This window comes from Artemia franciscana, chromosome 6 (assembly GCF_032884065.1).
Source record: "Artemia franciscana chromosome 6, ASM3288406v1, whole genome shotgun sequence".
Classification (NCBI taxonomy): domain Eukaryota; kingdom Metazoa; phylum Arthropoda; class Branchiopoda; order Anostraca; family Artemiidae; genus Artemia; species Artemia franciscana.
The window spans coordinates 6670157-6687125 of record NC_088868.1 but is presented as its reverse complement, the minus strand read 5'-3'; the positions used below and the strand labels follow the sequence as shown (position 1 = coordinate 6687125).

General features: G+C 36.3%; 1 protein-coding gene across 19 annotated transcripts in view; it reads right to left on the bottom strand.

Moving 5' to 3' along the window:
• LOC136027968 (protein NDRG3-like) overlaps nt 1–16969 on the bottom strand; it is a 221938-nt gene that overhangs the window by 92102 nt on the left and 112867 nt on the right. For all 19 annotated transcript variants that reach the window (XR_010617712.1, XM_065705449.1, XM_065705450.1 and 16 more), the window contains one exon: nt 1925–2066. Coding sequence is in view for 18 of the 19 variants with exons in the window: in XM_065705449.1 (XP_065561521.1) it covers nt 1925–2066 (142 nt within the window). In the remaining variant the exon portion in view is untranslated. The remainder of the gene's footprint in view (nt 1–1924; nt 2067–16969) is intronic.

Below are 16969 nucleotides of genomic sequence, written 5' to 3'. Positions count from 1 at the left end.
AAAATAAATTCATTAGAAAAAAAATCATTCCTTCATTTTTTCAAATGTTCGCAGTTTTTTTGTATTTTCTGCAAAAGTTGCCTGGTCGTAAACTTGATATAAGACGTTATCCTTGGCATTTATCATTTATCACCACTCTTCAGTACAAGCGGTTTGAATTCCTTTCGAAGAAGATATCTCCATAGAGATAACCTTTGCTGGAAGATCACTCCACATGGGAAATGATCACTGGAGAAAATGTTTTGATAAGCACTTCTGTCTATAATTTTCTGATGAAGATAGTATTGGGCAAAACAGTTTTTGTTTCGAGAAAGGTTCCTTTTTGAATATGAAATTGGGATCCTTCCATTGGCCAATGCTATTGCATAACGATTTCATGAAGCCTTACTTTACCAAATAGCGGTGTTCTATTTTTCTTTTTCGGGGGGGGGGGGGGGGAGTTGTAAATTACATTTGTGTTCTAATCCTAGAAAAATTAATCAGATTTTTTAGCGCACGAGTAATTGCTAAGCAACGATTTTTCCAAGCTTTTTGACAGGGGAGTCAATTGGAGTGGGGATAATAACCCTTATTATATTTTGAAAGAAGTTTTTTTGGATCTTCACAAAAATAAATCGGAAAAATCACTGTACCCCCCCCCCCCCCCCCTTCGAGAAAATTTCCTTTCTGGATATGAAATTGAATTTCTTCCATTGCCACAGTTCTTGCGTAATGATCTTATGAAGAGTTACTTGACCAAATAATGGTGTTCTGGATTTTTTGTTTTGTTTTTTTGGCTTTTAGGAAAGTTGACTAGTGCATTTTCGAATTCTAATCCTAAAAAACATATAATCAGATTTCTTAACGCACCAATAATTTTTGACGCAACGAACTTTTAAACCTTTTTGACAGGAGAGTCAATTAAGAGGGGGGGCATTTACCCGTATTAGATTTTTGAAAGATTTTTTTTTTGTATTTTCATTAAAAAAAAAATGGGAAAAATCATTGCACCCTCTTTGAAAAAATTTCCTTTCTGAATATGAAATTGAGTTTCTTCCATTAGCCACAGTTCTTGTGTAATGTTTTTATGAAGAGTTACTTGACCATATAATGGTGTTCTGGATTTTTTTTTTTTTTTTGGCTTTTAGGAAAGGTGTCTGTTGCATTTTCGTGTTCTAATCCTAAAAAACATATAATCAAATTTCTTAACGCACCAATAATTTTTGACGCAACGTACTTTTAAACTTTTTTGACAGGGGAGTCAATTGAGAGGGGGGGGGGCATTTACCCTTATTAGATTTTTGAAAGATGTTTTTTTTTGTATTTTCATTAAAAAAAAATGGGAAAAATCATTGCACCCTCTTTGAAAAAATTTCCTTTCTAAATATGAAATTGAGTTTCTTCCATTAGCCACAGTTCTTGTGTAATGTTTTTATGAAGAGTTACTTGACCAAATAATGGTGTTCTGGATTTTTTTTTTTTTTGCTTTTTAGGAAAGTTGCCCATTGCATTTCCGTGTTCTAATCCTAACAAGAGCTAAGAGCTCATATAGCACTTGAGACGAGGTCGGAAGAGCCAAGAGCTCATATGGCATGAGCTATAGCAAAATTCTAAGAATCAATAGACTGGTTTAAAAGGAAAATCAGAGGCTTAATGCCGGTCGGCATTTAATTGTGTCTACATTAAGCTTTAGAGTAAATCTGTTTTACAATAAAGATTCCCTTCAGGGGGCTAAATAACAAATATGGTAAAAATATTCGTACTGACACCTTCCGATTTTTCTAATAAATAAACTTTAAAATATCTGTTTTAAACCGATGCTAAGCTTTTGTGGGTAATTAATAACAAAGCCAGCTTAAACGTTGGTACTGGCGCCGGTACCAGACTGGAGTTGAATTTTTTCCAATAAATGACTTTAAAATATCTATTTTACGCTCATGCTTACCTTTTCTGGGTAATTAATAGCAAATCTTGCTAAAATATTGGCACCAACTCCTGCTCCGAGTCCGATGATCCTATTTAAATTGAAATGGGCCATTACATCAATTAGCTGTTCTGACAGCTCATCCATTGTGGGATAAACAAATCTAGAAAATGAATATAAACCAAATAAGCTATTATTTGGTAGTAAGAGCTCTGAGACTTGAGTTCCTCCTGAATATCAAATTTCGTTAAGATCTAGTCACCTGTTTTTAAGTTAAAAATACCTCAATTTTACCGAATTGACACCCCCCCCCAATTCCCCAAAGAGAGCGGATCCTTTCCAATTATGTCAATCACATATCTAGAACCTGTGCTTATTATTCCCATTGAGTTTCATCCCGATCTCTCCACTCTTTTCCACTGAATAACAAATTTCGTTAAGATCTAGTCACCTGTTTTTAAGTTAAAAATACCTCAATTTTACCGAATTGACACCCCCCCCCCCAATTCCCCAAAGAGAGCGGATCCTTTCCAATTATGTCAATCACATATCTAGAACCTGTGCTTATTATTCCCATTGAGTTTCATCCCGATCTCTCCACTCTAAGAGTTTTCCAAGTTTTCCGGTTTCCAAGATTTCTGTTTTCGCACTACAAACCCCCATGTCCCCGGATCCGATTCGAATTGAAAATGGAGCATCTGAGACACAAAATCTTTCTATATATCAAGTTTCATTAAAATCCGTTGTCACACATTGTGGGATGAACAAATCTAGAAAATGAATATAAACCGAATGAGTTTTTTACAAGCCCAATCAATTAACGCCTTTAAAAAGTTTTTGCTTCAGATCGCAAAGTTGTTTTTTTATACCCATTCATTATGAGGTTTTAACAATACAGAGATCTAACTAACACGAATTTAAGTCAATCAGATTTTTCATAGGATTTCTGATTGGCTGAAAGACATATGGCATATCCTGATTGGATTAAACCAGCACTAACTAGCTCCCGGTATTAGTAAAATCTCATTGTGAATGGACCTTTTCTTTGATTGAAAAAATAAAATAAAACAATTTTTTTCAACTGAGTGTAAGAAGCAATATTAAAACTTAAAAGGAACAAAAACTATTTCATGTATGGAGAGGGGGCTGACCCTTCATCAGCCCTCGTTCTTTACGCAAGAGCCTTGAACTTGTTTTAAAATATTTCTTTTTCAAATTCAATGGCCCTTGTATTCCAGCAGTCTGGAAAAACATTCTGAAGTTTATATCCGTAAGGGCCAAATTGGTTTTGAGTTTTAATATAAAAACAGGTTTGGGTTTAGGGACCCCCAAAAATTGGCCAACGAACTTTTTTTTGATCAATTTGATCCTTATGGGCTATGTGTATTTCATTGCCAATGCATGAAAGAAAAATAATTTGTCTGAAATAAGAGTCCAAAAAAGAACAACGAACTTTTCTCCCTAACGGCTTGAAAACCAATCCTTCAAGTTCTTGGGCCACGGGAACATTAATGCGAATAAAAGTTTTGAGGTTGGGGACAAAGGCATCCCAAAAAAGAACAAAGAGACACCAACTAGTATTTTTCCGATAAACTAAAGATTTCAGGATACGTTCCAGGGCCAAGGGGATATGAAAAGTTGTTGAGAAGGGGAAGGGCGATAACTTCTTTTTTAGATTTTTTTTATTAAATTATCTTTTTTTAAAATTGATTTAGTATTTATTGGATTATTATTCGGAATAATATAATATTACATTATATAATATTATCTTATTATATATAATATTAGGAATAATTGTAAAGTATTTTTCCGTTTTTTTTTTTTACTCAAGAATTAGAATGTTGGATTATAATTTAGACAAAATTGAGTATTCAGTCAAAAATTTCGATCAGTAGCAGTTTTTTTTAATAGATTTTAATGTTTTTACTGTCGATTTTTGGGTGGATGGAAAGGTACATTATTATTTGTGTGAATCAAAAATCTGGATTTGAGGGGGGGATAGCCTCACTCTTATTTGTGGCAGCATTTATTTGTAAAACTTTAACAACATTGTGATTTCCTTGCTTCATTGTTGTTGTAGAAAAGGGCATTGTTTGAAACAAAAATCATTTTCAGTAAAGCCCAAATAATACTCAACCCTTTAGTGGGCTTAAAGGGTGTTGTAGCCCCACTTTTATTTCTGGTAATTTTTGTTCGTTTTGAGTTTGTTCACTCGTTTAAGATCTGTTCGTTTTAAGTTTCATTTATTCGTAAATAGTAATTTGTTTGTTCTACGTTTGACTAGTGCGATTTTATTACACCTCATTTTAGGCTTAATGCCGCTCTTTACTTTTCTTTGAAAAACTTGCTTCGTGGAAAACTGTTGTTGTTTATATAATAAGTATAGACATAGCGATCAACTGGATTTCTCTAAAGAGCCGAAAATAAGATACTACATTGCCCTATATTGTGACTTTTTTTTTCTTTACATATTTCCCAGTACCCATGAGTTAAGCAGATTCTTTAAACAAATGCCTGATTTTGCATGAGCTACGGAGAAAACTATTCTTTTTATTTTTGCTTTTTTATATTATATTATTTTTTATTATACTATTTTTATTATATTATTTTTTTATTATACTTGTATTTTTTCTTTAAATTTTGCGATCACTTACTACAGAAGAAATTGAGAGGGAACTCATAAATCGTGAAAATTGCGAAATTACAATCGTTTCCAAGCCATTCTGAACAAGGGCCAATTTCTTTTAACAACTTCGGATTCTCATTTTAGAAGAACAAGGATTGAAAAAATAGTACGTGGTGAGGTTGCCAACATTACTGTCTGGATTTTGTCAAAAATGAAAAAGGGGGACTAATTGCAGAAAAAGTATGCCTAAATGGACACAAAACAAGGATATCTGACAATCATGGGTTAATTATTGAGAAACAAATGAGAATGTCTGACACCATTTTCTTTCATAGCTTGGGTTCTAGGGTAGGCCCTAGAGCCTAACGGGTATCGACAGAGTATTGCAGGGGTATTCGGGTATTTCAGGTATCGTTGTTGTGCCTCTAGTACACGGGCTTTGTTACGGTTGATGTTTCGGGGATATGAACTATTTCCACAATATAGCAGGTGAAATTTAACGAAAATCATAGGGTAAATCGGGATCAACCGCGAGGTTAGCAGGAGGACAAGGGCACGAAAACCCATATCTTCAAATGTACATGTCTGGTACGGGTACAGTAGGTATGGTACTTGATAAATTTTAAGCTTGCTGGCCAATGCTGTTATTATTTTTATCACTTTACCTAATAGGATTTGTTTTGCTGGATTAAATCAAAACCCTATCTCAGCTATAATTTTGGGTGGAATCCGGTTAGAATGTTCCTATTTTGGTTACTTTCCACTTTTCGAGAAAATTAGCAGAAAGCAAAAAGATTCACACCCATTTCCAAGTTTCTCTGAACAACAGCCAATTTCTTCAAGCACTCTTGATTGTTATTGAGGAAAACAGACGGAAGATTGGAACGTGTTCCAATGCAGGAAAACTCTCCATAGTTCTTCTTTCCTTTCCTGTTCTGCTTCATTCTGAATGAGTTCATTCTTTGTCTTAGACAAACAAGAGATCCTTATTACCTTAGTTTAAACCAGGGTCGCCCAATGGCGACTCTAAAAAAGTGCAAATCAATGCCAAAAAAGAGTGATTTTGTCTAAAAAAGACTGCAAGTCAAAAAATTTGCGCATCCCCTCTGCTAAATCCGCTTTGAGGTGAAAAAGAGTGCATTTAACACCAAAAGTGTGTAAGTTGGCAACCCTGTTTATTGGGTTAAATGCAGTTTTGATGAATATGTCAACTACTGATGTTTAAAGCGAATGAAAACTGACACCCAAAAAGAGCGTTATTTTACTTTTCCGTATCCTCTCGAAGTAAAAAAAGAGTGCGTTTCACACGAAAAGTGCGCAGGTTGACAACCCTGCTCTAAACCAGGGTTCTTTAAGACCCTAAGGGACGAAACAGTTTTACACGGGGCAGACTTTTTCTAGCAGCCCGACATTTTATCATGGAGGCAAACTTATTGTTCAAGGAGCAATCTAATCAATTAGAACTAGGATGGCAGAAAAAGGTCATAATTTCAAATCTGATAGCTAATCCCTTTAAAGTACCAAAGACAAGACAATTAAATCAAACAACTTTGATTGGCTAAGGGGAAACTTGCACAACCAAATTTACATCTTAAAAAAGGGAAAATCGGGTATCCAATTTTAATGAAAAGACCTCTATGTGCAGTTATTCAACTTTTAATAGGAGCAGGCGCCAAATTCAATTAAAAGGAAACGTGGACAAAAAACCAGTAAAAAAAAGAGCTAAAAACATATAACACCAAACAGCTTAAGAAGGAGCAGTCTTCCTTTGAAAGTGTCGTTGTCTTTGGGAGCCAAGAGATTGTTAAGGCTTGAATTTTCAAGGACGAAAGCGCAGTGAAATTTAACTAATTAGTTTGCTGATGTATTATCATGGTTTAGCATGGCAATACTGACACAATGTGATACTGATCTAAAAACATCATAATTTTTAAACAACCAAGAGAAAAAAAATCTTAGAAAATAACAGTTTTTAGGAATTATTAGGCCTAAAATGCGCCATGGGGGCAAAAAGTTTTTTTCGTGTCCATTGCCCCTTTTTGACGCCCCTTTTAAATATGAATTTAGCTGAAAATAACCTTAAATATGATAATTCAAACTTCGATGACCAAACCGTTCACTATTAGCCAGCAATTACTACGGATTTAAATAAGAAAATATTTAACTATCAAACATTGACCAGAAGTTCGAGGCAATCATTATCATATATTCGATTTCATTCTATTTCTATGTAAGGCAAAAGCTAGAAATATGCTTCAACTGTTATTTCATACTGGAGAAGGAATTCTTATTATTCTGAAAGCTTCAGTTACAGAGCCCCAATGAAATTCCCAATATCTTTCCATATCTCTTAAAAGTCGCCCCGCTAACAGCAATTAATTGAATCTTTTAAAGGCCAATATGAAGGAATCCACAAAACAAGCAAGGGAGAAAAAATTCTGAATGAAGATTAATTGCTGGTTATTTCTTCTAATATACTGATGGTAACCATGGTTACCAGATGGTAACCATCTGGTGGAAACCTATGCTGGTGTAATAAAATGGTGAATTGTGTCATCGGAATGTTTGGTTATGGCGTAAAGGTGCTTATTTACGCGTCCAAGTCGATTTTTTCAGGGCTTTATTGTTGTTATCGGTCATTTTAAGCTGAAATCAGTAACAAATAATCTAGTTGAATTCTAGAACACACACCCTCTTTGTACAGCCTAAGCTTTACTTTCAGGACACCCACAACCAACACGGAGTTCGCATATGTAGATTATCGTGTTCAACACGGGCGATTGTTTTCTCAGAACCCATTGTTTTCTCAGGTTGATTGTTCAACCATGCTATTCTGGCGCATTATAATTTTGAGGAGACCGTGTCCAACACTCTTGGAACCCGTAAGATTGAATATGAAAACGCTTTAAGTCTTTCTGGGTTGAACACAGAGAACTTGAAAACGATTTTTTCCGACACGGTCAAAACATTTCAAAACCTATGCCTAAAAACACAACTATAAAAAGTTTCTAGAATTGGCAGCATGCCAATAGCCGTAACCTGTTCCAGCCGATTTCAGTGATTCTCAGGGTTACGAACCCCTAAAGATTTATTACATTGCCTAATAAAAATAAAAAAATCACTAAACCAGCACAAAAATCAACAGATTATTGAAGAAAATCACTTGGTTTTTATTGAACTTCCAGACGAACTAAAAACTTTTCGTTTTTTTTTTACTTGTATAGAGATTTTAGTAAGATACAACTTTTTCCTTGTAAATCACATTAAAACCCACTTAGTGAGAAGAAAAAACGTGCTCATGCAGAAAAAAAAAGCTTCCAGGTCAGCACTACATCTAATTTATGAACTCTTTACCAGAGCCGACATGAGGACTAGCAGTATGGTAAAGGTGGAAAAACGAACAAAGAGAACACCAAGCAAAGGGAATAGCCTTTGAAGGTGTATTGACCTTTATTCCATTGTTTTTTTTTTTTCCTTTGTAGTGTTAGTTTGTAGACATTTAGCAGTGAAATACTTATAAAGGTTTAATCACTCAATAAAATCAACCAAAAGAACGGAGTTTTAGGGATTTTTTTTATTAAACCATACGTAGAAATTAGAGCTTAAATCATATTTTCCACGGCAATCCATGACAAGGAGATGAAAAAGCGCACTCGTTTGCACTAAAAAAATAACAAAAATATAATTACTTAACGCTCTGTTTATTTTATAAACTCTTTGCCACAGTCAACATGAGGACAAACAAAAAATTTCCTTAGAAGTGGTATGGCAACGCTGGAACAATAAACACTGAGTACAGAGAATAACCTTTGAAGCTCCATTAATCAACCAAACAAAGGGGGCTCTAGAGAAAACTTTTTGAAACCAACGAGAATAATCACAGTTTGCATCTAGCCTCCAGGGATATAATAGCCTTTCGAATAGCTAAGAAAAAGGGACCACGTTTTTGTTTCCGACAACTACTCTTTGCTTGGGATGACAAAAGTATTTTCTTTAAAGAAAGTTGATGGTTGCAATTACAGTCATTTGTCATTTTTCGAGGCTTTAATTTACCGCAACGAATACAAACTAGTCGATTATTTTGGAATACCAGTGTTATCATTAACACTTCATTTATGAACCATACCAAGCTCCAAGACGTGATTATAGAGTCTAAGACTAAGTAAGATGGTAAGTATATATTGACTAAGAAGAAAGCAGACAACACTACAAATTACACAGGTCCTTCTTTTGACATCTTTCATTACGTCAACAGCAAGAAATTTGGGGTCTCATCAACTTTGCCACTTATCAACTTTACCTAGTTTTTTTTTTTTCTAGAAGTCTTTCTGTTGCCCCTTAAAAAAAAATACAAAAACTACAAATTTCAGGAATAACTTCCCTGGGAGCCCACTTCGAGTGGAAGCGCCACGTCTTCCAAATACTCAGCACCGAGCTTTTGCTGTAAATAATCTGACCGTGTCGTGCTTCACCATATTTACCGTATTTACCATATTTACCGAAGCGCCACGTCTTCCAAATACTCAGCACCGAGCTTTCGCTGTAAATAATCTGACCGTGTCGTGCTTCACCATATTTACCGTATTTACCATATTTACCGAAGCGCCACGTCTTCCAAATACTCAGCACCGAGCTTTCGCTGTAAATAATCTGACCGTGTCGTGCTTCACCATATTTACCGTATTTACCATATTTACCGAAGCGCCACGTCTTCCAAATACTCAGCACCGAGCTTTCGCTGTAAATAATCTGACCGTGTCGTGCTTCACCATATTTACCGTATTTACCATATTTACCGAAGCGCCACGTCTTCCAAATACTCAGCACCGAGCTTTCGCTGTAAATAATCTGACCGTGTCGTGCTTCACCATATTTACCGTATTTACCATATTTACCGAAGCGCCACGTCTTCCAAATACTCAGCACCGAGCTTTCACTGTAAATAATCTGACCGTGTCGTGCTTCACCATATTTACCGTATTTACCATATTTACCGAAGCGCCACGTCTTCCAAATACTCAGCACCGAGCTTTCGCTGTAAATAATCTGACCGTGTCGTGCTTCACCATATTTACCATTTTGGCTAGACAAACAGAGGTATTCGGCAGATAGTGGTGCATATACTTGTAACAGATAGGCAGTAAAACACAAAAACAAACTATCGGTATCCTTTGGTACTTAAGCATCAGTATTTGTTTTCTAGGAGACTTCAGAAAATTCCGCTTTCAATAGAACATACAAACTGGAATTCAGATAGCGACGTCACATGATCGTTTTTTTTTATAAAATGTATCATTTTCTGTCAGAATTTAGCTTTAAGAGTCCCGCTTTCCGAATGGTGGCCCTGTGTTGATTTGACAAACAGACAAGAATTCCATGATAGATTCGCAATCCAACTGTCATAAATGTACCAATCCTACGCACATTTTACACATCACTACTTATATGGAGTACCTAAAGAATAATTATTCTGTCTCGAAAAAAAACGGCAAGTTAATTTTTGAACTTATGCCCTAGTACTCTGCCTGTCTGCACACTTCTTTCAGCAAAATAATGGTAAATGGTAATAAACTTACCTAAGCTATGGATGTCAGGTCTTGATTTTGTTTAAAATTATCGATTTTAAACAAAATCAAACGAAATTATCGTTTAAACAAAATCAAGATCTTACATCCATAGCTGACATCCGGTAAGCTTATTACCATCTACCATTATTATGTATAAGAGTCAGGTTGGTCACAAAGAATATCTTCCAGCAAAGGCTTATTACCATCTACCATCTAGATCTAGAGCTTCTTACCATCTACCATCTACATCTACCATCATCATACCATTTATCTTATTACCATCTACCATTATTATGTATAAGAGTCAGATTGGTCTCAAAGAATATCTTCCAGCAGAGGGTTATACCATCTACCATCTAGATCTAGAGCTTCTTACCATCTATCATCTACATCTACCATCATCATATCATCTAACTTGTTACCATCTACCATTATTATGTATAAGAGTCAGGTTGGCTTCAAAGAATATCTTCCAGCAAAGGCTTATTACCATCTACCATCTAGATCTAGAATTTCTTACCATCTACCATCTAGATCTACCATCATCATACCATCTAGATCTACCATCATCATACCATCTATCTTATTACAATCCACCATTATTATGTATAAGAGTCAGGTTGGTCTCAAAGAATATCTTCCAGCAAAGGCTTGTTACCATCTACCATGTAGATCTAGAGCTTCTTACCATCTACCATCTACATCTACCATCACCATACCATATATCTTATTACCATCTACCATTATTATGTATAAGAGTCAGGTTGGCTTCAAAGAACATCTTCCAGCAATGACATAATACATTGGAACTTCAAATATGGTAAATACTAACTCCATAAAAACTAGAACGTCTTTTGAATTCAGTCTTTTGCTTTGTAAAATCAAGTATTATACAAAACATAAACAGGTTTTGATTATGAACAGGCATTTGGATTTGTAGACAAAGAAGTTCTAGTAAGGTAACTATCACTATGTAGCATGTCAGATAAATAAGATGAAGTGCTTCGGCTTAAGATAGGTAGTATGAATTGCTGTTGGTCCGGTGCGGAATTAAAAGTTCAGAAGAGCTGCGTTTTTTCGCCGTTTAAATGAATTATTCTCACGGATCGTCTCCTAAGCAACGCAATCAAGGCTGTGGAAAAATATGACATTGCATTTCCTAGACTTAAATTAGGCAGATGATATGTGTTTCCTAGGTGAAATTACAAGCATTTTTGCAGGTGTTTAAAGTGTAAAGGCCCAGAACAGGTTTGAAAATTGCTGTTACCATGCCCAAGCCACCCTAGCATTTGGATTTTGAAACCACTTAACAATTTGGATCTTTTTTTGGTTGCTCCAACCAAATCATAAAGAAAATGTTTGTGGAAAACTCGAAAGGGGTCCCTCAATCACACATTAAAACTTTTATCTTCTTATTAATGGTGAAAATCTATTGGAGACAGCCAACAATGGGGCAAAACACATTTTTTCCATGGTTTTCCCCTATTCTACTCTCTTTCCTTTGCTTTCCTTATAATTACTTTATAGTCCCAAATTTCCAGAGGGGCCAACCCCATTACATTTTCTATGACTTAGAAGGTCTGAGACAAGACTGGTTATAAATGCCATTGGAAAAGAAATTGGAAATTCTGGAAAATATTTTTCCCGAATAGGGCAGGCTAAATCCCCATTATGCCAAAAGTGCAAGATGGCCACAGTGGAAACATGAGGCATCTAATAGAGGAATGTCCAGCAAGGATTATACATTGACTTGAGATATTTCATAATATTATTGTTAAGCTGGAGGACATAGCAATGGAAGGAGAAGTCTGACAGCTGAAAAAATGCATGGTAGAGGTAGCGAGGCCGAATCAATCATTGCCCTTCCCCCAACCGCAAATGGAGCATAGTTTTGAATGGAGCGCAAATGGAGCCTATTTTTGGAGGTGTTTAGAGTGTAAGGTGCAAGAAAAGATTTGAAAATTGATGTTACCATACCCAAGCCTCTTAAATTTTTGGAGGTGTTTAGAGTGTAAGATGCAGGAGAGGTTCGAAAATTGCTGTTACCATACCCAAGCATCTTAAGTTTTTGCAGGTGTTTAGAGTGTAAGGTACCAGAAAAGATTTGAAAATTGCTGATACTATACCCAAGCCTCTTAAACTTTTGGAGGTGTTTAGAGTGTAAGATGCCGGATAGGTTTGAAAACTGATGTTACCATACCCAAGCCTCTTAATTTTTGCAGGTGTTTAGAGTGTAAGGTGCCAGAAAAGATTTAAAAATTGCTGATACCATACCCAAGCCTCTTAAATTTTTGGAGGTATTTTAGAGTGTAAGATACCGGGTAGGTTGGAAAATTGATGTTACCATACCCAAGCCTCTTAAATTTTTGCAGGTGTTTAGAGTGTAAGGTGCCAGAAAAGATTTGAAAATTGCTGATACCATACCCAAGCCTCTTAAATTTTTGGAGGTGTTTAGAGTGTAAGATGACGGATAGGTTCGAAAATTGCTGTTACCATACCCAAGCCTCTTAAGTTTTTGCAGGTGTTTAGAGTGTAAGGTACCAGAAAAGATTTGAAAATTGCTGATACCATACCCAAGCCTCTTAAATATTTGGAAGTGTTTAGAGTGTAAGGTGCCAGAATAGGTTTGAAAATTGCTGATACCATACCCAACCCTCTTAATTTTTGGAGGTGTTTAGAGTGTAAGATGCCGAATAGGTTCGAAAATTGCTGTTACCATACCCAAACCTCTTAAGTTTTTGCAGGTGTTTAGATTGTAAGGTACCAGAAAAGATTTGAAAATTGCTGATACCATACCCAAGCCTCTTAAATTTTTGGAGGTGTTTAGAGTGTAAGATGCCGGATAGGTTTGAAAATTGATGTTACCATACCCAAGCCTCTTAAATTTTTACAGGTGTTTAGAGTGTAAGGTACCAGAAAAAAATTTGAAAATTGCTGATACCATACCCAAACCTCTTAAACTTTTGGAGGTGTTTAGAGTGTAAGATGCCGGATAGGTTCGAAAATTGCTGTTACCATACCCAAGCCTCTTAAATTTTTGCAGGTGTTTAGAGTGTAATGTGCCAGAAAAGATTTGAAAATTGCTGTTACCATACCCAAGCCTCTTAAACTTTTGGAGGTGTTTAGAGTGTAAGATGCCGGATAGGTTCGAAGATTGCTGTTACCATACCCAAGCCTCTTAAGTTTTTGCAGGTGTTTAGAGAGTAAGGTACCAGAAAAGATTTGAAAATTGCTGATACCATACCCAAGCCTCTTAAATATTTGGAGGTGTTTAGAGTGTAAGGTGCCAGAATAGGTTTGAAAATTGCTGTTACCATACCCAAGTCTCTTACATGTATATTTAATGAGGAAGAAAATGGTGTCAAATAATGAATAAAGTGACCAAGTTGATACCTTCACATACATAAGTAGCCTTATTAGAAAGGAAGGCGGATTTAGTGACGATCATTAAAGTAGAATAGCCAAGATGGGGAGAATTTTCGCGTGTCTAAAAAACTCTTTACTTATCGGTTACATAATAGACATTATACGATTTTGATCGCGAATGATGCGAGCATGACACAAGAAACTGGTGCAGCAACTTCTTTAATGACACAAGAAACTGGTCCAGCAACTTCTTTAACGACACAAAAAACTGGTTCAACAACTTCTTTATACAGCACAATTAGCTTTGGTTTGGTTGCAAATAAATTGTAACTATATTTTATTTAAGTATTAAGTTTGTATTTTGGTTTGGTTTACGTGAACAAATTTGGACTATATATTTGCACACTAGGGGGGTGGATTTTGGGTATTAAATACAGCAATGGTTAGTTTACGTACTTAATATATGCTATGCTTTACCCCCCCCCCAATATGCAAATATATAGCCCAACTTTGTTTCTAAACTATTATATATTCATCATATCCTGTTTTATTTCATTAGCATTAATCGAACTTCACTTCCCGAGTGTATATTATATAACCGATAAGCACCAAAAACTCAGTATTAGGAAGATAATTCATTAAACTAGGCTTAGGATACTAGCAGCCACGTCAATAAAAGCCGTCAAGCATGACAAGATACGCGGGTGAGAGAGCGGTAATCACCTACACGAAACGCCGAAGGAACATGGACGCGGGTAGTCAAAGGGGGTGTATTAGGTAATTCCCAAAAATATTTTCTCAGCATAGTCTTGACTACTTGTTACGCGGTAAAACAACATGAGACAGGCTTTACGAAAAATATAGATCATCCCTCATTGCCCATGACTATAGTGAAAGAAAGTATGAGATGGTCAGGTCATGTGTCATGGACGTAAGATGATCAATTAACAAAATTTTTGATTTTTCGCAATCCATCTAAGGACAAACACAAGCTGGATGTTCTCAAACGGGATAAGGAAATGTGATACGAATTCTTTTTTTTTTAAATAAAGTTGAACTTATTGCAAGGGAATGAGGAATCACCTTCTGAACAGAGTGAGATGATGAAATAACTTTCGCAGCTGTGTTGGCATCAGGTAGTTAGGTGCAGCAATAAGTTGTAGGGCAAGTAATCACAATTAGAACGTGAATTAGGACGCGAATTTGGGCAAGTAATCACAATTAGGACGCCAAGTAATTAGAGTTTGCATGATTTGTACAATAGAACAGAGTTAGATAAAGGAGTAACTTTCGAGCTGTGTAGGCATCAGGTGGTTAGGTGCTGCAATAGGTTGGGCAAGTAATCACAACTAGGACGCCAATTACTTAGAATTTGCATGATTTGTACAATAGAACAGAGTTAGATAAAGGAGTAACTTTCGCAGCTGTGTTGGCATCAGGTGGTTAGGTGCTGCAATAAGTTGGGCAAGTAATCACAACTAGGACGCCAATTACTTAGAATTTGCATGATTTGTACAGTAGAACAGAGTTAGATAAAGGAGTAACTTTCGAAGCTGTGTTGGCATCAGGTGGTTAGGTGCTGCAATAAGTTGAAAGGCAAGTAATAACAATTAGGACGTGAATTAGGACGCGAATTTGGGCAAGTAATCACAATTAGGACGCCAAGTACTTAGAGTTTGCATGATCTGTACAATAGAACAGAGTTAGATAAAGGAGTAGCTTTCGCAGCTGTGTTGGTATCAGGTGGTTAGGTGCTGCAATAAGTTGTAGGGCAAGTAATTACAATTAGGACGTGGATTAGGACACGAATTTGGGCAAGTAATCACAACTAGGACGCCAACTACTTAGAATTTGCATGATTTGTACAATAGAACAGAGTTAGATAAAGGAGTAACTTTCGCAGCTGTGTTGGCATCAGGTGGTTAGGTCCTGCAGTAAGTTGGGCAAGTAATCACAACTAGGACGCCAATTACTTAAAATTTGCATGATTTGTACAATAGAACAGAGTTAGATAAAGGAGTAACTTTCGCAGCTGTGTTGGCATCAGGTGGTTAGGTGCTGCAATAAGTTTAAGTTGGGCAAGTAATCACAACTAGGACGGAAATTACTTAAAATTTGCATGATTTGTACAATAGAACAGAGTTAGAAAAAGGAGTAACTTTCGCAGCTGTGTTGGCATCAGGTGGTTAGGTGCTGCAATAAGTTGAAGGGCAAGTAATAACAATTAGGACGTGAATTAGGACGCAAATTTGGGCAAGTAATCACAATTAGGACGCGAAGTACTTAGAGTTTGCATGATTTGTACGATAGAACAGAGTTAGATAAAGGAGTAACTTTCGCAGCTGTGTTGGCATCAGGTGGTTAGGTGCTGCAATAAGTTGGGCAAGTAATCACAACTAGGACGTCAATTACTTAAAATTTGCATGATTTGTACAATAGAACAGAGTTAGATAAAGGCGTAACTTTCACAGCTGTGTTGGCATCAGGTGGTTAGGTGTTGCAATAAGTTGTAGGGCAAGTAATTACAATTAGGACGTGGATTAGGACACGAATTTGGGTAAGTAATCACAACTAGGACGCCAACTACTTAGAATTTGCATGAACTGTACAATAGAACAGAGTTAGATAAAGGAGTAACTTTCCCAGCTGTGTTGGCATTAGGTGGTTAGGTGCTGCAATAAGTTGGGCAAGTAATCACAACTAGGACGCAAATTACTTAAAATTTGCATGATTTGTACAATAGAACAGAGTTAGATAAAGGAGTAACTTTCGCAGCTGTGTTGGCATCAGGTGGTTAGGTGCTGCAATAAGTTGGGCAAGTAATCACAACTAGGACGCCAATTACTTAAAATTTGCATGATTTGTACAATAGAACAAAGTGAGATAAAGGAGTAACTTTCGCAGCTGTGTTGGCATCAGGTGGTTAGGTGCTGCAATAAGTTGGGCAAGTAATCACAACTAGGACGCCAACTACTTAGAATTTGCATGAATTGTACAATAGAACAAAGTGAATAAAGGAGTAACTTTCGCAGCTGTGTTGGCATCAGGTGGTTAGGTGCTGCAATAAGTTGAAGGGCAAGTAATAACAATTAGGACGTGAATTAGGACGCGAATTTGGGCAAGTAAACACAATTAGGACGCCAAGTAATTAGAGTTTGCATGATTTGTACAATAGAACAGAGTTAGATAAAGGAGTAACTTTCGAGCTGTGTAGGCATCAGGTGGTTAGGTGCTGCAATAGGTTGGGCAAGTAATCACAACTAGGACGCCAATTACTTAAAATTTGCATGATTTGTACAACAGAACAGAGTTAGATAAAGGAGTAACTTTCGCAGCTGTGTTGGCATCAGGTGGTTAGGTCCTGTAATAAGTTGTAGGGCAAGTAATTACAATTAGGACGTGGATTAAGGACACGAACTTAGGTAAGTAATCACAACTAGGACGCCAACTACTTAGAATTTGCATGATTTGTACAATAGAACAAAGTGAATAAAGGAGTAACTTTCG